The sequence below is a fragment of the Salvelinus alpinus genome, chromosome 24 (genome assembly GCF_045679555.1).
Source record: "Salvelinus alpinus chromosome 24, SLU_Salpinus.1, whole genome shotgun sequence".
NCBI lineage: Eukaryota > Metazoa > Chordata > Actinopteri > Salmoniformes > Salmonidae > Salvelinus > Salvelinus alpinus.
In genome coordinates, this window is record NC_092109.1 from 10,800,848 (window position 1) to 10,819,943 (window position 19,096).

Here is a 19,096-nt window from a genome sequence, read left to right on the forward strand (position 1 = left end):
GTTTCGGTAGTAATTCTGAATAGGGTCAAGGTTTCGGATAGGGTTAAAACAAAAAAAACTAAAACTAGTGCCTATCACTAGGCTTGAACACAAGACCCTTGGAGCCGCCCCTGTCCACAACACACTAGCAAAACCCAAGCCTGCTTGATGGTAATAGCGCTCACTGTTGCCCGTATCGGCCGGTTTTGAAGGCATCTCCCGACGTCCTGGGTACCTGAACAGACAGCAGATTTCGAAGTGGATCTTGAGCTACCTGACTGGTGTGTGTGTTTGTGTCTTTGATCTGTGTGGTCTATTGCTTCCCTTTCTCAGTGGGTCATCATAACAGGAGAGAGTGAGGGAGTGAAGAATAGGAAAGGAACTTCAAGGGACACGTGACTATTCCTTTCCTCCTCCTCCTCTTCTCAGACACCCTGGGAGAATCCCAAATGATTTTGCTCTTTTCCTTTCTGCCGTCCTCTCCTTGCCTCTTTTTGAAAAAGGTCAAAAGGTAATCGAGGAGCGGAGGCGAGGAAACGTAGAAATAAATACTCTTGAAATGAGACTCTCCTTCTCCACTCGCACGTCATCAGACAAATTACGTTTCCAGGGGTTGGAATCCCCAAATAAATGTGTAAAGTGATCAAAACAAATGTAGCTAGTTGTGGCAGACAACAGCATATGTTTTTAAATGTGTGCATGCTTTTCTCCATTGAGAAAACAACAGCTGATTCAAAGGGGGTGTGGCATATTTTAAAACACTTCCACGCTACCTGCCGTGAGAATAGTCTTGTGCATGCTTTGTCGAAGTAGGTAATCGGGGAGGGGATCAGACTCTCCTAGAACACTTGACACTCTCCTTGACCACTTATCAGTTTCCGGGTCAAGGAGGAGAGAGGATGGAGGAGTCGAGGAGAGAACAGACTTTTGCCCAAATCTCCATTTGTCACATGACGGGATCAGGCAGGTACTACCTGCAGGCATATCTCATTTAACTCTTTAACACATATATCTTGGTCATTTTTCACTCGGGGTCCCTCTTCCAGCATTGGGGAACATCCCGCACCCCCACCCGCACCCCCACCTAGACGCGCTGCGTCTATTTCTGTGGGCACAAGGACTGTTCATGACACACACAACATCCCTCTTGTTGTTGGACAAATTTCTGTAGATTTAAAATGTATTTTCTGTAATTCTACACATTTTGTCATGGGTTGCAGAGAAAATGGTGCAGTTTTAAACCAAATGTTCTTGCAATTCTATATATTTTGCCATGTCCAATGTGTATCCATGTGATATTTGAGTGACAAAAAATTACAACAATATCTATGGGCTAAAAAAACGTGAGCTGACATGGGCTAGCTGATCTGGACATGTTATAAATGGCTCTCTACGGTATGCAATGACTAAAATGACAAGAGGAACTGATGATGCACTACCCAATTTCGAAATTGCAGCTTGTGCGATCTATATTACAACTTTCAAGAGTAACGGCATTGGCCGTGCTGCATTTAAAGGAATACCTTCTCTGCAGAAGTCAGGTCATTCAAACCTCTTGCGCTTCCCAGAGCAACACAGAGCTGTTGCGCAGAGCTGTTGTCAAGGAAGTGAGTTTGTGTTTATACCAAATCAAATTTATTTATATAGCCCTTCTTACATCAGCTGATATCTCAAAGTGCTATACAGAAACCCAGCCTAAAACCCCAAACAGCAAGCAATGCAGGTGTAGAAGCACGGTGGCTAGGAAAAACTCACTAGAAAGGCCAAAACCTAGGAAGAAACCTAGAGAGGAACCAGGCTATGAGGGGTGGCCAGTCCTCTTCTGGCTGTGCCGGGTGGAGATTATAACAGAACATGGCCAGGACCTCCAGCAATCCACCTATCGTCAACCAAACATGTAATTTCGGAGCTACAGTGCATTCGGAACGTATTCCTACCCCTTCCCTTTTTCCAAATGTTGTTACGTTACAGCTTTATTCTAAAAGGTATTAAATACAAATCTTTTTTTTCTCCAAATGTATGAAAAATAAAAAACAGAAATAACTTATTTACATAAGTATTCAGACCCTTTGCTATGAGACTCGAACTTGAGCTCAGGTACATCCTCTTTCAATTGATCATCCTTGGGATGTTTCTTCAACTTGATTGGAGTCCACTTGTGGTAAATTTAATTGATTGGACATGATTTGGAAAGACACATACCTGTCTATATAAAGGTCCCACAGTTGACAGTGCATGTCAGAGCAAAAACCAAGCAACGAGGTCGAAGGAAATGTCCGTAGAGCTCCGAGACAGGATTGTGTCAAGGCACAGATCTGGGGAAGAGTACCAAAACATTTTTGCAGAATTGATCGTCCACAAGAACACAGTGGCTTCCATCATTCTTAAATGGAAGAAGTTTGGAACCACCAACACTCTTCCTAGATTTGGCCGCCCGGCCAAACTGAGCAATCAGGGGAGAAGGGCCTTGGTCAGGGAGCTGACCAAGAACACAATGGTTACTGTGACAGAGCTCGAGAGATCCTCTGGGAGAACCTTCCAGAAGGACAACCATCTATGCAGCACTCCACCAATCGGGCCTTTATGGTAGAGTGGCCAGACGGAAGCCACTCCTCAGTAAAAGGCACATTACAGCCTGCTTGTAGCCAAAAAGCACCTAAAGGACTCAGACCATGAGAAATAAGATTCTCTGGTCTGATGAAACCCAAATTGAACTCTTCGGCCTGAATGCCAAGCGTCACGTCTGGAGGAAACCTGGCACCATCTCTATGGTGAAGTATGGTGGTGGTAGCATCATGCTGTGGGGATGTTTTCCCAGGGACTCGGAGACTAGTCAGGAGTGAGGGAAAGATGAACGGAGCAAAGTACAGAGATATCCTTGATGAAAACCTGCTCTAGAGCACTCAGGACCTCAGACTGGGGGCGAAGGTTCACCTTCCAACAGGACAACGCCCCTAAGCACACAGCCAAGACAATGCAGGAGTGGCTTTGGGACTTGTCTCTGAATGTCCTTGAGTGGTTCAGCCAGAGCCTGGACTTGAACCCGATCGAACATCACTGGAATGACATGATAATAACTGTGCAGCGACGCTCCCCATCCAACCTGACAGAGCTTGAGAGGATCTGCAGAGAAGAATGGGAGAAACCCCCCAAATACAGGTGTGCTAAGCTTGTAGCGTCATACCCAAGAAGACCCGAGGCTGTTATCCCTGCCAATGGTGCTTCAACCAATTACTGACTAAAGGGTCTGAATACTTATTTAAAATGTGATATTAAAAATAAAAAAAATTGTTGCAAAAATGTCAACAAATCTGTTTTTGCTTCGTCATTATGGGGTATTATGTGTAAAATCTATTCAATTTAAAAAATAGGCTGTAACGTAACAAAATGTGGAAAAGGTCAAGGAGTGTGAATACTTTCTGAAGGCACTGCAGATTCCATGTCACAATAAGTTGACTAATTAGGTTGAAACAACATTGATCAATCAGTTTGTGCCCAGTGGGTCCCTCCGGTCCCAATATCGTCTCTGGTTTGATCATCAGTGCAAGACTTGGAAGTCTCCGCCACACCTGTCGCCACAAGTACCTCATCCAGGTCAGGCTAAACTTCAGAGCAGTCACTACTGCCGAACGAGTCCATTTCGAAATGCTCAAGGTTCTCAAGAGAGCAATTAGATTCATAAGTAAGTTTACTTGGTTTGTACTCAGGAGACAGTGGTTTGTAGTTAGTGCCATTGTTTCGCCTTTGTGTCGTCACACTTCTGTCAACCGGAGCTTCTTCTTCTTCTTCTATGATATATTGGCGATTGCACATTTTAATGTGCTTCCTGCCACCTACTGTACGAGATGGAAACAGGAATTCCCCCAAGAAACTGAACAAACTACATAAAATAAAATAAATCAAACAACTTTATTGTTAAAAAAATCCCTTGGGATTTGGGAGGGTGGGCTGTTTTCCAGCGCCAGTAGCCCTTGCAAGTCTTCAGATGTAAAATCCTTAAGTTCCAAAAACTTTTCTGCCGCAGCCCCAATTTTCAGTTTCTTAGACTTCTTTGAGACTTGAGCCGTACAGTTTATAACTGTGGCAATGAATGCCACAAAATCCACCTTTTTAACACACAGGGTATCTTTTGACTGGCAGAAAACATTTACTACAGGCTGTGGTGCTTCCACTATCATATCTTCACTAGCGTCACTTGTTTTCTCAATTCTTTTAATCGCCTTCGCCTCTGAGATTAGATTGGTCACTCTAACTTTTGCCACCTCAATCTCCTTCACAGGGCACTCCAGGAACTCAGCATTATGATCCCCACCACAATTGCAACACCGTCGTCCTTCTACACACTGTTCTTTAGTATACTCCGTCCTTCTACACACTGTTCATAAGTATGCCCCGTCCTTCTACACACGGTTCTTTAGTATACTCTGAGCAGACAGGCCTAAGCTGGAGCCTAGTGGCACCTACTATATAAGTCTATGGCTGGCTGGCTGGCTGGCTGACACACACACACACACACACACACACACACACACACACACACACACACACACACACACACACACACACACACACACACACACACACACACACACACACACACTTCGGGTTGCAACCATTTATCTACAGTTCTATTTTACTTCAGCACGCTAGGTGGCGGTATAATTCGTTTGTGGCGTGGAGACACGAAGTCAGAAACCGGAAACACGCGACTATCGTCATCTGCAGGAAAAATAACAACAAAACATTTCGTCACTGTGTAGCTTTGTTGGAGACATTTTAACAGTGTCAAGCGCTTTTAATCTTTAACTCGTGTTCTGCCCTCGCTTCATGGTAAGCTTTTAAACACCATATTCGTTGTTCAATAACATGATACAGCTGTTACGATGAAAAATAACTGCAGCAGATAGAGATAGCCAAATTTGCTTGAGTTCTTCACTGGCTGGGTTTGTTTACCAGGCTAGCGAACTTATTTTCGCTTGGGGAAAAAAACACGTTCACGGTGCCCCTTCTAAACCGTGGTCGGTGATGTTTCCTTTCTCTTTTCTTCTGTTTCAATCAGGGTGCCTAGCCCTGTCCATAAGGCAGAAACAAGCCTGGGTTTTCTTCTAAGCTATATCTACCTGGTAACATCAGCCTAACGTCACTCCTCCAACATGGCCCAACCGAGAGGAGTCAACAGCCTGCAGTTCAACCAAGACCAGAGTAAGACAAAAGTAGCCTACTCTGTGAAGCCAGACAGCGATCTGTAGAGTACATTACTTTTGTCAGTCTTACTCTTGTTTCAGACAGTGTACATTTATCAGTGTACCTCCCCCTCCCTCCCCAGGTTGTTTCTGTTGTGCCATGGAAACCGGTGTCAGGATCTACAATGTGGAGCCTCTTATAGAGAAGGGACACCTTGGTGAGTGGAATTCAGACCTGTGGTATGAGCAAACTGTGTGTTCGCATACTGTGTTTGTGATCATCCTGTGCTTGTGTGTGTCAGACCATGAGCAGGTGGGTAGTGTGGCCCAGTGTTCAATGCTGCATCGCTCCAACCTGCTGGCTGTAGTAGGAGGTGGAGTCAACCCCAAGTTCTCTGAGATCTCAGGTGAGTGGATGAGCGGACCACATATTTTATTGAATTACTGATTAGACTTGATTTTCCAAACTACTAAGGGTGTTGAAGAGCGGAGATAAACTTTACATATGCGCAGATACTCCGTATGACTGTGAGAGCAAATTCCTGCATCGCGCTCATCTCAATGTCAGCAGTGCTGGTCATGGCAATGTCAAATTGCTGGGTCTCAGTTTAAATTGTGGCAGTGACTGGGACTGATTGTATTAAAATTTTAGAACATTTTTGATAATGATTCTCATGTATTGTTTTCATTTAATTCAAAACCGAATGTATTTTTTAAAATCCTAGTGTTGATCTGGGATGATGCTCGGGAGGGGAGGGACCCCAAGGACAAGCTGGTGCTGGAGTTTACCTTTACCAAGCCTGTTCTGGCCGTACGCATGAGACACGACAAGTGAGTTACTATCTGAACGTTTAGTAACATTCTCCTGAACAAGCCACAACTTCCCATAGAGCACCCTGTAGTGTGTTGTTTTACTAACCCTTCTCTCCCTCTGCTTTCTCACACTCCAACCTCTCCCCTCGCTTACTCGCTTTCTCTCTATCTTTCTCTCTCTCAGGATCATCATTGTGTTAAAGAACAGGATCTATGTCTACAGTTTCCCTGACAACCCTGTGAAACTGTTTGAGTTTGACACCAGAGACAACCCTAAAGGTACAAACACACACACACACACACACACACACACACACATATACGCACACGCACCTGGTTATGTTATCTGATAGACGTGTGGATACTCCCCTCTCTCTCTCTGTCAGGACTGTGTGACCTGTGCCCTAGTCTGGAGAAACAGCTGCTGGTCTTCCCTGGACATAAGTGTGGAAGTCTACAGCTTGTGGTAATTCATCCATTTCATTTAAAAGTGTATAGCATGGTACCTTACTAACTATGTTGGTTTATAAGCTGTTCATAAAGCACACCTTCACATGTCATTCCATTGACTGATGGATTCCTAGTGTTGAAGACTATCTGCCCTTTCGAAACTGCTCTGTGTGTGTTGATCATTTTTCACATTACCCATGAGGTCCCAGTTAGTGTTGAACTCTCTCCCTCTCTCCGCTCCAGGACCTTTCCAACACCAAGCCTGGCACATCGTCCGCCCCCTTTACCATCAACGCCCACCAGAGTGAGATCGCCTGCCTGGCGCTCAACCAGCCTGGCAGCGTCGCGGCCTCGGCCTCCCGCAAGGGCACCCTCATCAGACTGTTTGATACTACCACCAGAGACAAACTAGTGGAGCTACGCAGAGGAACAGACCCTGCTACACTCTACTGGTACTGGGGGGAGAGAGAGGAAGGGGGGGAAGGGGGAGATGGAAGTGATGCTGAGTGTCTCATCGCTTCTCTTTCTCGCTCTCTCTTCCAGCATCAACTTCAGTCATGACTCTTCGTTCCTGTGTGCCTCCAGTGACAAGGGCACTGTTCACATCTTCGCTCTCAAAGATACTAAACTCAACAGGCGCTCAGCGTAAGATGCACGCATGTGTGTGTTTGCGTGTGTTTGAGAGAGAGTTTCGCTGTGTGTTTTTAGCATTCCATTTGAGCTAATATTCCAATCCTTGTACTCCGTGTCATATGCCAATGACAGATGACACGGAATACAAGAAGTGGAATTTTAGCTAAAAAGACTGGCAACCAGGCTAGTGTTTGTGCGTACCTCAAATCCAAATTTGACAATTTACCGTTCATGGCTTGTTTATGCCACTATCAGCCCTCTTCCCCTCTCTACAGATTGGCTCGTGTGGGGAAGGTGGGCCCAGTGATTGGTCAGTATGTGGACAGCCAGTGGTCATTGGCCAGTTTCACCGTTCCGGCAGAGTGTGCCTGTATCTGTGCATTTGGGAAGAACACCTCTAAAAACGTCAACTCTGTCATCGGTCAGTCCTCTAAGCAACTAGACAGCAATGTTTCATATCTATCAATCAATATAGTTATCGTCCTACATGTAGCTGGAACATTCATTGTACTGTGGGAATTAACAATATATTTATTTAATTTATACAATGAAGCTGTGTCGTGGAAAATTGTAATAATAGTTTTAAATATGTTTTTTTTTCTGCATTCCTCCCTTTTCTAGCTATCTGTGTTGACGGGACGTTCCATAAATACGTGTTCACCCCTGATGGCAACTGTAACCGAGAAGCCTTTGACGTTTACCTGGACATCTGTGATGATGACGACTTCTAAGAGGATGGAGAGAGGGAAGAAGGAGAGCGGGAGAGAGAGGGAGGGAGGGAGGGCAGGGGAGAAGAGACCTGGTGATAAAGTGATAATGGTAGGTTGGATCTAGAATCAGACAGAGGTGAAGCAGATGTTGTACAGAACAAAATACAGGTGTCTGAAAAGGTCTGTTTAACACGATTGCCTCGTGTTTTTATTGTAACCAAGTGTATTTAAAAATGTATGAAGATTAAAAACATTTTTATGATGACTGCTGGCTTGTCTGTGGTCCCTTTTGTTTTAACTGTGGATAAATCAAACCTGTTCAAATGTAGTGTAGTCACTTCCAGGACACGCACAGATACAGGGTGCAATTCATATTATAGGAAAATAATAAACAATTGATGCGAATATTTAAAGGGCGTTCATTGGTTTCGACCTGGGGACACGTCAACCCCTCGTGACTGCCATATTGAGCAACAGCGTAACAAAAAGCGGATGTTCTTAGCTAGGACAAGATTTCATCAAGCTAGTTAACGTTAGTTGGTCAGGTTTTATCACTTTCACTTCTTGAAAAATAGTAAGTGATCCCGGAAAACTGACATCAAGGGACTAAGTTGTTAAAAATTGTCCCGGTGCCGTAACATCGTCGCTTGACTATTGAACAGGTAACGTTAACTGGTCCACAATTTTTTTTTTATATTCTTACACTAGCTAGCTCGCTAACGTTAGAACATTGTTTTCTGTGACAGTCCATATAACGTTAACTAGCTAGCTAGTATTTCGATGATAAATTAGTAAAGTTAGCTAACGATTTGTCGTATATCTGTTTACTTGGTTGGCACCAATCAATATGAGCCGTTAGCCTAGCTGTTTGACAGTTCTTGATAGTCGGCAGTGCAGCGTGACCAGTCAGCAGATGGCTAGGTAGCATACACTGCCTGCTAGCCAGAATAGATTCCGACCCTATTTTTGCTTACACTTGCACTGGGGTCTGACCGTCTTCCTGTTTAGATTAAGACACAGCGGAGGCGGTGCGAGATAAGGCTCAGAAAATGTACCTCAATCCAGGGATGAGAAATGCATTAAACTCCGAATTGTCTCATTATCCCAACCATTACACTGAAGATTGAACTACTGATAGTTTTCTCGGAAAACTGTCCTTGTCATCATGCTATGTAGCAGAAGCCATTTTGAAATGTCAATGTAAGCCAATCAGCTATTTTGTTGTTAAATGCAACGTGCCATTCCATAATGGCTGCTGTGGCTACTGCTAGTTAGCATGAGGACAAACGGCGTTTATTAAAAACTAGCAGTCTTTCCGGTGTAACAGTTGGAATAATGGGACAATTTGGAGAAAAACGCATTTCTCATCCCTGGATTGAGGTATGTTTTCTGAGCCGTACATTGTGCCCGCTCAGCTGTCTCTAATCAGGAAGTCTGTCTGACCCTAGCCCAATTGTGGACTAAAAGAGGATTACCTTACTCCTTATACTCCAGACCATACAATTTCTGTTTAGAGGTGAATTTGGCTTTGGCAGCCAAATACTCCATCTATAAGTGAATTAATTCTCAATTGCGGTACGGTTCTGGAAACATATAACCCTCTACTTTCATATCACATCAAAATAATTTCCCAAATGCTAAATATATACTTACTGTACACTGTTTTAACTGGATTTAACACAGTTGCCACCAACAGTATTTTTCAGTGACAACACCTTTGTGGCTTCAGTCTTATATTTAAACACAGGTGTTCGGAGACGCAGATGGCTAGTTAGCACAGGTACGCCTCTGTCTTCAGGCTGTTTTCCATAAACAAATGCTGTAACATGGAAATATGGCTGTATAAGAACCATAACCCTATAGACGGGTTAGTTGTTTAGCAACAAAACCGACGTGTGTGCAACTATGGGGCAAAACAGACGGTCTTAGATTGACAACATGTAAACCATATTTTGTCTCCAGCGTTTATTGAAAATATAAATACATTTGCACAATGAGCACTTGTTGTTTCTCAAATACCTCGTTACAGTTGTTGGTTAGCTGGCTAGTGAATTTTTGCCATATTAGCATAGGCGTGACATCTGTTAAAACGCCTCAAAACAAGACCTGGTATCAAGAACAAGATAAAACTATCTCAAATGTGCCACCTACGATTCCCCACATAGCAGCTTCTTGCCATTTTGTTTCTCGCTGATGAGAGACATGTTTCATATGTTTTTAACGTTCAGAACGAGCATTGGGGCTCTTAACAAAAATCCCCCAGCTAGAAGATACTATCATCAATAGGTGCTAAAGGCACAGATTTGTATAACTTACCCAAGATGGACCACCGCCTGTCATTTCCAATGGAAGCAAATTCATTATAGTGGGCAGAACAAGCAAGGAGGTGGGCAGAACAAGCAAGGAGGTGGACAGAGACAAGCATGAGCTAGCGAGATCTGTTCTAGCATGTATTTGCGTATTTCTGTTAGGGAACGCCAACTCTGTGAAGTGTGCGGGTGCAATAACTCAATTCGCCCTTGCACTCCTTCTAAACAACACCATTTTTTAAAACTTTGGCAAAGGGTAAAGTCTACAAAACTTGGTCCAGTCTGTTCGTAACAGATTCTAGTACAGAAAGCTGTATTGAGATCAAATGTTTCATCAATGACAAAATTAGCAGAATGACAGCCAAAATCCACATCTTCTTCCACAGCTGGCAACTGGGCTTCCTCTCATCACTATATTTGGTGATTAGTGGTAATGCTAACCAGATGCTTCAGATTTATTCATCCAGTGAAACATCTGGCTCGTTGTTCTCCGTGCTAAAGGTAGTTGGTGTCTATGAATGAGTTAATCTGACCCCAGTGCAGCTGTAAGCAAGAGTAGGGTCAGAATCTATTCTGGCTACAGTGCCAGCCTGGTAACATTAAGGTCACGTTTTTTAGTTATTAGCTACAGTTAATAAGATCACAATTTTAGTTGGGCCTACTTAATTAGATTTGAACTCGCTATTCTGTTTAACGGTTTCCAGATGGACAGTCTATTGCATTTCAAGTTAGCTAGCTACATATTTAGCTAGATGGTATGCTAATTTACTAACAGTTTTTAAAGGAAAGGGGTGATGGGTTTGGATTTCTGAACTTTAAAATGGTATTAATCATTAGTTATAATAGAGACCTGAGGGGTGCCATACCTAGTCAGTTGTCCAACTGAATGTATTCAACTGAAATGTCTCCCGCATTTAACCCAACTAACAAGTCTGTGTCACGTGTAAATAAGGGTGTTATCACAATTAACCCAAAAGCCGACTGTTTCGTGACGACTGACTTCCCAGATCCAGCTAGTTGACTGTTGTCCCGTCTGTCTCCTCTCAGAAGAGTAACACCCCCAGGGAAGGATGGCCTCCCGTAAGAAGGTGCTGCTGAAGGTGATCATCCTCGGAGACTCTGGGTGAGTGATCAGAAGATCATCATGGTGTTTACACAACCAGACGTCACTCATTTTGGATATTCCCAACAGACGTGTATTAGTTCTGTAGCACCCTTGCATGTGAGTGTACAACGGCCTCTGTCAAGAAGTCAGGATCTTTCTGGCACATGTAGTTGTGCAGGTCGTCAGTGGTTCGAAGTAGAGGTCGACCGATTATGATTTTTCAATGCCGATACCGATACCGATTATTGGAGTACAAAAAAAGCCGATACCGATTAATCGGCCGATTTATTTAGTAATTATTTATATATATAACTTTAATTTCTATATGCAGGAAATCCTATTTTAATAATGGGCATGGTAAGAATTGACAACCAAAGTGCGAGTCATAATTCCCATGACACCTAGCAAAATCTGAAAAGCGGTTCCTTCATTTATTCCATAGGATATTTTTAGATTCACTTAAAATAAGGTCTGTGTTTCGTGTAGGCTTACATCACCGTGCCAATTTTATAACTGTGTAGATATCCATAGGACAAGGTAACTGAACAATATTGGCTAAATATAAGCGAAGATAAAAAAAATTGTAGAGTGGATTTATGAAAATATGTTGACAAACGTTACCTTATCCTAGTGAGATTTTACACGGGTATCAAAACGTCGAGGCGGTTTAAGCCTGCACGAAACACAGACCTTATTTGAAGTAGATCAAGACATTCTCTATGGAAGACATGAACGGTAAAATAACGAAGGAACCCCTTTCAAATTCAGCCGCAAGTTATTACAGGAATTATAACGCGTCGACTATTTCTCTCTAAACCAGTATATGGCTAATTTTGACTAATCAGGAAACTATCACCTCGAAAACAAAACGTTTATTCCGTTCCGTATTTTATCTAACGGGTGGCATCCATGAGTCTAAATATTCCTGTTACATTGCACAACCTTCAATGTTGTCATAATTACGTAAAGTTCTGGCAAATTAGTTCGCAAAGAGCCAGGCGGCCCAAACTGTTGCATATACCCTGACTCTGCGTGCAGTGAACGCAAGAGAAATTACACAATTTCACCTGGTTAATATTGCCTGCTAACCTGGATTTCTTTTAGCTAAATATGCAGGTTTAAAAATATATACTTGTATTGATTTTAAGAAAGGCATTGATGTTTATGGTTAAGTACACATTGGAGCAATGACAGTCATTGATTGATTGTTTTTTATAAGATAAGTTTAATGCTAGCTAGCAACTTACCTTAGCTTACTGCATTCGCTAACAGGCAGGCTCCTCGTGGAGTGCAATGTAATCAATGCCAAGATTGGATCCCCCGAGCTGACAAGGTTAAAAATCTGTCGTTCTGCCCCCTAGGCCGTCATTGAAAATAAGAATGTGTTCATAACTGACTTGCCTAGTTAAATAAAGATTAAATAAAGGTGTAAAAGAGAAAAAGAAAAAAATAATCGGCAAATCGGCGCCCAAAAATACAGATTTCCGATTGTTATGAAAACTTGAAATCGGCCCCAATTAATCGGCCATTCCGAAATCGGCCCCAATTAATCGGCCATTCAGCCCTTCCCTGGCTGTTACCCTCAATCGCTACAGTTCTATATGTGCAGCTAAGTGTGTGTGTGTGTGTGTTCCTTCCCAGGGTAGGGAAGACTTCTCTGATGAACCAGTATGTAAATAAGAAGTTCAGTAACCAGTACAAGGCCACTATAGGAGCTGACTTCCTCACCAAGGAGGTGATGGTGGACGACAGGCTGGTCACCATGCAGGTGCGTCTCGTGTGTTTGTGTGGTGTGTGTGTGTGCTGGTATATTTAAGCAACAAGGCATGAGGGGGTGTGGTATATGTCCAATATACCACAGCTATGAGCTGTTCTTAGGCACGACGCAAAGTGGAGTGGCTGGATACAGCCCTTAGCCGTGGTGTTGGTCATATACCACAAACTCCCAAGGTTCCTTATTGCTATTATAAACTGGTTAGAAAGTGTAATTACAGAAGTAAAAAGACCGGTTTTGTCATACCTGTGGTATACTGTCTGATATACCATGGCTGTCAGCCAATCAGCATCCAGGGCTTGAACCACCCAGTTTATAATATTAGCCTAGTCATGAGTGCTTACCTCTGCTGGCTTGTCATAGTGTGTTTAAGTCAGAGATTGGGCAACTCATTCTGTGACGAGTCATATGGTTTAATTCTCTCTTTCCCTCTCTTTATTACCTCTTACGCATCTCTCACCCTTTCCCTCTCCCGCTTTCCTCCCTCTCTCCCACCCCCATGTCCTGTAAAGAGTTTTTGTTGCAAGGCACATTTCTGTGAAAACAGACAATTAAATGCTATTTTATCTTAATCGCTGTTTCCCCCCTTTCTCACCCTTTCTCTTTTTCCTCCTCACTCCTGTCCTCTCCCTCTCTCTCCTTTTCTCTCCCTCTCTGTGTAATCACCTTTAAAAATGATACAACAAAGTACTAAAATGCCAAAAACATGGTAATCGTCATCCCTTCTCTTCTGTCAGATCTGGGATACGGCGGGGCAGGAGCGGTTCCAGTCTCTGGGCGTGGCGTTCTACCGCGGTGCTGACTGCTGTGTGCTGGTCTACGACGTCACGGCGCCCAACACCTTCAAGACACTGGACAGCTGGAGGGATGAGTTCTTGATCCAGGCCAGCCCCAGAGACCCAGACAACTTCCCCTTTGTGGTGCTAGGCAACAAGATTGACCTCGAGAACAGACAGGTTGGTGTGTCTGTGTCCGTCCATTGGAGAGACAGAACGGGCAGGTGGTGGGGCGTAGGCAGTACAGAGTCAGACTTGGTCAAATGTTTGTTGTGATTGCTACATCCCTTAACCTTTTCATGCATGAGTTCCAAATATCTCTAACGGTCACCCTAGCGTGAGGTTTTTTTTAATTTATTTTTTTACATTTATTACATTTTTTATGTGCGTGATGTCAGAATGCACTCACTGTTCCAAAATGTGATTGTTACACAACAGGACCGGTCAAACCAAGGCACTCTGCCTGCTAATTATCTATAGGCTATGTTTTGTCAATTTTAAAGTTATTTTCTATCAAGTTTTATTTTCTAATAACATTTTGAATTGAGGCGGGTTCTGCCTGCTCATTAATTCACACAGAAGTTCACTGTATATCGCGTTGTCGTTTCTACTGTAGCACACGTATGTATGTATGTATGTATGTATGTATGTATGTATGTATGTATGTATGTATGTATGTATGTATGTATGGAGCATAATGTATTTAACTGTTATTCACATTTTCAAGCACTGGTGACAAATAATGCATTCCTATTCTTGCATAGATTATAATGGACACATAATGTGTGTGTAATACTTTTTGAAGGTTGTACTGATTATGGTGAGCTAATGCTAAGCTAATTGCCAGCTATATGTGGCGCCATGTTTGTTGACATGCAATGCATTCTGGTTGTCACGTAAACGTCTGTCAGACCAAAGATGTTATAATAATAAAATGAGGTAAAGAGATGGTTCACTCATCTTTCGAGTAAACTTCCAGAAGTGATGGTAAACGGACGCAACTCATCTTGTAACCTTTTTTGAAAGTGTTTTACGCAATTATTTCTATCACTGGTGAGGTCCCCCGTGATGTGATGAATAGTAAGTAGTAATTACTATTAGCTAATTCATATATTACGGTTTCTGTCAGAGGAGAGTTGGCTAAATATGACCGCTTGTGTTGGGTCAATCTTTCCTCAGTTAGCGCTACGACTAATGTAGCCAAACTGTTCCCGTTTTGGATGGGAATTGTGTTGTGCTGTCGCTACTTCTGTGAATGTCTGAACATTGCGTCCAAAAATAAACTGCTCACATTGAGGATATAACGCTGTAAAGAAGAAATGCAAAATGTTTCTGTGAAAGAGAAAAAAACTGTGTGGCCAGCTCGAACGCTGACTGTTGCGTCAATCGTAACTGGGCGTTCTAAATAAGTGTTCTAGTTTGAGCGTACGCTGCAGGAACCACTGTAGAATGATTACACCCGTGTGTTCGTATGTGTTAAAAGGATGAGTATATGCCACAGGTAGTTCCATGTAAAATGAGGAAGTATGTATGACACAATGGCGTTAATAATAATAATCTTATGTTGTGTAGGTGACGACAAAACGTGCCCAGGCCTGGTGTGCCAGTAAGAACAGCATCCCGTACTTTGAGACCAGCGCCAAGGAGGCCATCAACGTAGACCAAGCATTCCAGACCATTGCCCGCAATGCCCTGAAACAGGTACACACACAAAATATAGACTCAAGCAGCCACAGGTAAACCTGTAGGCAGAGTGCCTCCAGCTGTTCAGAAACCCCCTTTCTCTCCCTGGCTGGGAAACACCTGTTAGACTGGTTCACTGAGGTTGCTGTGGAACTCATGATGTCATAGTAAAAACACTGTGTCATCAATGAGGAATATTTTTTTTGGGGGGGGTAGGGTAGAATTCTTGTACTTCTGATTTGTGCACACTGTGTTTGTGGCTGTGTGTAATCCCATGCTTTGTGTGTCTGTAGGAGTCTGAGGTGGAGACGTATGACTTCCCAGACCAGATCAAACTGAGAGACGACCGGCCCGCCGCCCCCAGCGACGGCTGCTCCTGCTGAGACCAACCAACCACGGATGGATAGAGGGGACCAGGAAGACATGGGGTGCATCTCAACACTTCTCCTCGTCTCCTTTACCTCCTCTGCACTGGTGTGAAAGACTGGGACAGGTGAGGCTAATTCGGAGGCCGTCTCCCACACAGCCTTCCCGTGCTCTCACATCAGTGCAGATGAAGGTGAGTCGAGGGGAGATTGAGATGCACCCCATGGAGAGAGCCAGGGGACACACCCCCAGTCAATGCCCCCAGTCCTCTCCCCTCAGTCAGCTACAGAAGACTCCAGATGAGAAAAAAAAAAAAGGAAACACTTATTTTTCTTAACTCCCTGTCTCCAGTGGCGACCTGACCGACAGGAAGGAGAGAAAGCCCCTCTTGCACAGCATCACTTTTTAATAAGGTAGAAGAATCCTTGCTACTATGGAAAATACAATCATGATGCTCCTATTATAATTATTTCTAATGATGTTTTCATGTCTTTTGTTCTGGTTTTAATTGTTCCTTTCTATAATACTGAGGTACAGACTGCTCATCTGTCTGTTTGTGATCCAGGTAGACATTCTCCTTAACTACAGATCTAGGATCAGATTCCCATTTTCCACAGAACCTAACCTTAACCATTGGAGGAATTAGAAACGGATCCTGTATCAGTGTTAAGGAGAAATTTGTACCTACTCGACTCGCTCTGTGCCTTTCATCTCATGACAAGTATTACTGTGGCAGATCTCATATGTGTATGTATACGTGTTATTTTTCTGCAGTTCTTATGTTGCCAAACTTTGTCAATCCTAGACCTTTTCTTTGACATGTTTCTCGTTGAACCAGTTCTCTTCAATTATTTAGTGTTTTAAACCGTTGTGTAGAGAGTGATAAGCTAACCAGATGCATTGAAAGTAAATCTGCAATTATAATACAAAGGTGTGCACCGAAATTCGGTCAACCCAACAGCAACCCTCTGCAGTATCAGTTCTGCGTTTAGGTTCTGTTCTCCTTTTTGTATTGTATTAAGTTCTGTACATTTCTTGTTTTTTGTTGCCTTATCCATACTACACATTACTATGTCCCTGTACATTGGCTGTAAATTGAGTCCAAAGTCAAACCTAACCTCAAGGCCCCTAATAAATCTAAACATATCTGATTTGTGTAATCAGCATAGTACTACAATAGTTTGTCATTATTTTACACCACTTGTCAGGTCTAGGAGCCTATCTCGAAGTGTCTAGGAAAAGGAATAGGGTCTAAGTGTTGATTTGGGATGTCCTCTGCCCCAACAGTAGTCCCAGGCCAGACCTTCATTCCACTGTAGCTTACATCTGCCTGTCTACACCATCAACTAGTGTCGCTCTATATTCATGTAACAGAAATGAACATGTTCTTAAACCAATTAACGAGAATCCTTAGTCCTACGTGATGATTTTTAGCACAACTTCAACTGTCATCTTTTGTTGAATATGCTCTTTCTCCACCGTAAACAAATAAATGTTTACTTTATGGAAACGTGTCAGTTGTCTTTCTTCAGTCATATTACTGGACCTGCAGGGCCCACTGCTCTAAATTGAATTCTAATCTGTGACAATGTTTGCGATGAACTACACAATGTACAAAACATTAGGAACAGCTTCCTACTATTGAGTTGCACATTTTGCCCTCAGAACAGCCTCAATTAGTTGGGGTGTGGACTCTACAGTGTCAAGCATTCCACAGGGTTGCTGGCCCATGTTGACTCATGCTTCCCACAGTTGTCAAGTTGGTCGGATGTCCTTCGGGTGGTGGACCATTCTTGATACAGAAGTGTGGAAAAACCCAACAGCGTTGCAGTTCTTGACAAACTCAAACCAGTACACCTGGCACCTACTCCCATACCCCATTCAAAGGCACTTATATTTTGTCTTGCCAATTCACCCTCTGAATGGCACACATTCAAAATCCATATCTGTTGTCTCAAGGCTTAGAAATGCTTCTTTAACCAGTCTCCTCCCCTTCATCTACACTGATTGAAGTGGCTTTAACAAGTGACATCAATAAAGGATCATAGCTTTCATCTGGTTAGTCTCATGGAAAGAGCAAGTGTTCCTAATGTTTTGTGCAATCATACTATCTGATGTAAAACTAATTAATTTTGAAAAATAGAAAGTTTATTCCACAATACAACCAAATTAATACATAGACAAATCTAAAAGAAATAGTCTATCCATATGTCACTGAAATAAGGCAATTCCCATGTGTCTAAATAAATAGCACTTGTACTTCTATTGTTTTTTTGTTCCAGTTTCCTTATTTGAATAGGACGATTGAAATTGGGACACGTGTCCATCTGTACTGGGGATCATTGCAGCTCATCCTGGGCTTCTCTATTTTCCCTCTGGTCATCATGTCATTGTAGAGCAGAAGCTGTGTGTTTGTGTGGTCACAGAGACAGGGGGTCCAAAAGCCTCCATGGTCTCCATCACAAGGGAGAGGTGGTCCATAAACGACCCCACAGAGACACGCAGAATACGGGCCTCATCGGCTCTCCACCTCCTGATGGAAAGAGGGATGGAAGAGACAGGAGATAAAGGAGGAAGACGAGTGGAGGGAGATAGATTCACATGGACGGTCAACTCAACAACCTCGTATACAGTAGTACCACCATACACACTTACACCATTGATACACTTGGTGGTAGTACACGGGAACACACAGACACTCACACAGACAGCGTCCTGCCGGACACCGTGAGCTCCTTGCTGATGCCTCCTTTCCGGGGCTCGCGGTCTGGGGAGAGGGACTGGAGCGCGATGGACGCCTCGCGACTTGATGGGAACGGGACGTCTAGTGCACTGCGGGACTGTCAAGGAAGTTTTCACCCTGTTTCATGCTAAATTATCAAAATATGCATACAATATTAAAGAGGCAATTTACGACCAAGCGTTAATGTCAATAACCGTTATATTGACGTCTTATGTGGAGTACATAGGATACAATTCCAATTTGCCTTGCTTGTGATTGTTTTCCGTGCAGGGCGCCGCCATGATGGTTTTTCTTCTAAGTAAATCTAGATGTTGGCGACCGCAGATTCGCCTGAATGCAACAAATATAGATTTACAATCTGATGTGGAGATTCGCCACGGTTGATGAATAAAGTTGTTTTTACATATACAAAAAGATGTAACGTGGGTTTGTCTACATAAAAAAGTTTTTAAAAGTTGTTAATCTTATTAGCAATAGACCTATTCAACATATTGAGCTTGACACATCTCAGGCAAAACATGTGAACCCAATATGGATGTTGATAAGGATATTATTTAATTGATGTAAACTAA

At 43.0% G+C, this 19,096-nt stretch overlaps 3 protein-coding genes across 3 annotated transcripts; 2 read left to right on the forward strand and 1 right to left on the reverse strand.

The window, feature by feature from the left end:
- The first annotated feature begins 4,675 nt into the window (after positions 1 to 4,675).
- Positions 4,676 to 8,033, forward strand: wdr45 (WD repeat domain 45). Its single transcript, XM_071363561.1, has 11 exons — positions 4,676 to 4,809; positions 5,039 to 5,181; positions 5,306 to 5,380; positions 5,465 to 5,569; positions 5,888 to 5,993; positions 6,160 to 6,254; positions 6,362 to 6,441; positions 6,669 to 6,877; positions 6,969 to 7,070; positions 7,334 to 7,479; positions 7,680 to 8,033. Exons 2-11 carry the CDS (start codon positions 5,133 to 5,135, stop codon positions 7,787 to 7,789), a joined length of 1,077 nt encoding a protein of 358 aa, XP_071219662.1. The 5' UTR covers positions 4,676 to 4,809; positions 5,039 to 5,132; the 3' UTR covers positions 7,790 to 8,033.
- Positions 8,034 to 8,207: 174 nt separating this feature from the next.
- LOC139552134 (ras-related protein Rab-7a-like) lies at positions 8,208 to 17,291 on the forward strand. The gene is made up of 6 exons (XM_071363564.1): positions 8,208 to 8,430; positions 11,125 to 11,200; positions 12,824 to 12,950; positions 13,694 to 13,912; positions 15,305 to 15,433; positions 15,709 to 17,291. The coding sequence occupies exons 2-6, from the start codon at positions 11,148 to 11,150 to the stop codon at positions 15,796 to 15,798; spliced, it is 618 nt and encodes a 205-aa protein (XP_071219665.1). The 5' UTR covers positions 8,208 to 8,430; positions 11,125 to 11,147; the 3' UTR covers positions 15,799 to 17,291.
- Positions 17,292 to 17,907: 616 nt separating this feature from the next.
- Positions 17,908 to 18,865, reverse strand: LOC139552135 (L antigen family member 3-like). Its single transcript, XM_071363565.1, has 3 exons — positions 18,756 to 18,865; positions 18,485 to 18,613; positions 17,908 to 18,314 (listed from the first exon to the last, which is right to left on the reverse strand). Exons 1-3 carry the CDS (start codon positions 18,803 to 18,805, stop codon positions 18,164 to 18,166), a joined length of 330 nt encoding a protein of 109 aa, XP_071219666.1. The 5' UTR covers positions 18,806 to 18,865; the 3' UTR covers positions 17,908 to 18,163.
- Positions 18,866 to 19,096: the final 231 nt, after the last annotated feature.

Bases quoted from the DNA above. Each gene is read 5' to 3' on its own strand.
- wdr45 (XM_071363561.1), top strand. From the start codon at position 5,133: ATGGCCCAACCGAGAGGAGTCAACAGCCTGCAGTTCAACCAAGACCAG. The intron at 5,570-5,887 runs GTGAGTGGATGA...TTAAAATCCTAG, and splicing joins CAAGTTCTCTGAGATCTCAG to TGTTGATCTGGGATGATGCT. The intron at 6,255-6,361 runs GTACAAACACAC...TCTCTCTGTCAG, and splicing joins CACCAGAGACAACCCTAAAG to GACTGTGTGACCTGTGCCCT.
- LOC139552134 (XM_071363564.1), top strand. From the start codon at position 11,148: ATGGCCTCCCGTAAGAAGGTGCTGCTGAAGGTGATCATCCTCGGAGAC. The intron at 11,201-12,823 runs GTGAGTGATCAG...GTTCCTTCCCAG, and splicing joins ATCATCCTCGGAGACTCTGG to GGTAGGGAAGACTTCTCTGA. The intron at 13,913-15,304 runs GTTGGTGTGTCT...TATGTTGTGTAG, and splicing joins TTGACCTCGAGAACAGACAG to GTGACGACAAAACGTGCCCA.
- LOC139552135 (XM_071363565.1), bottom strand. From the start codon at position 18,805: ATGGCGGCGCCCTGCACGGAAAACAATCACAAGCAAGGCAAATTGGAA. The intron at 18,614-18,755 runs GTATCCTATGTA...ACAGTCCCGCAG, and splicing joins AAGCAAGGCAAATTGGAATT to TGCACTAGACGTCCCGTTCC. The intron at 18,315-18,484 runs GTGAGTGTCTGT...TCTTTCCATCAG, and splicing joins TCCGGCAGGACGCTGTCTGT to GAGGTGGAGAGCCGATGAGG.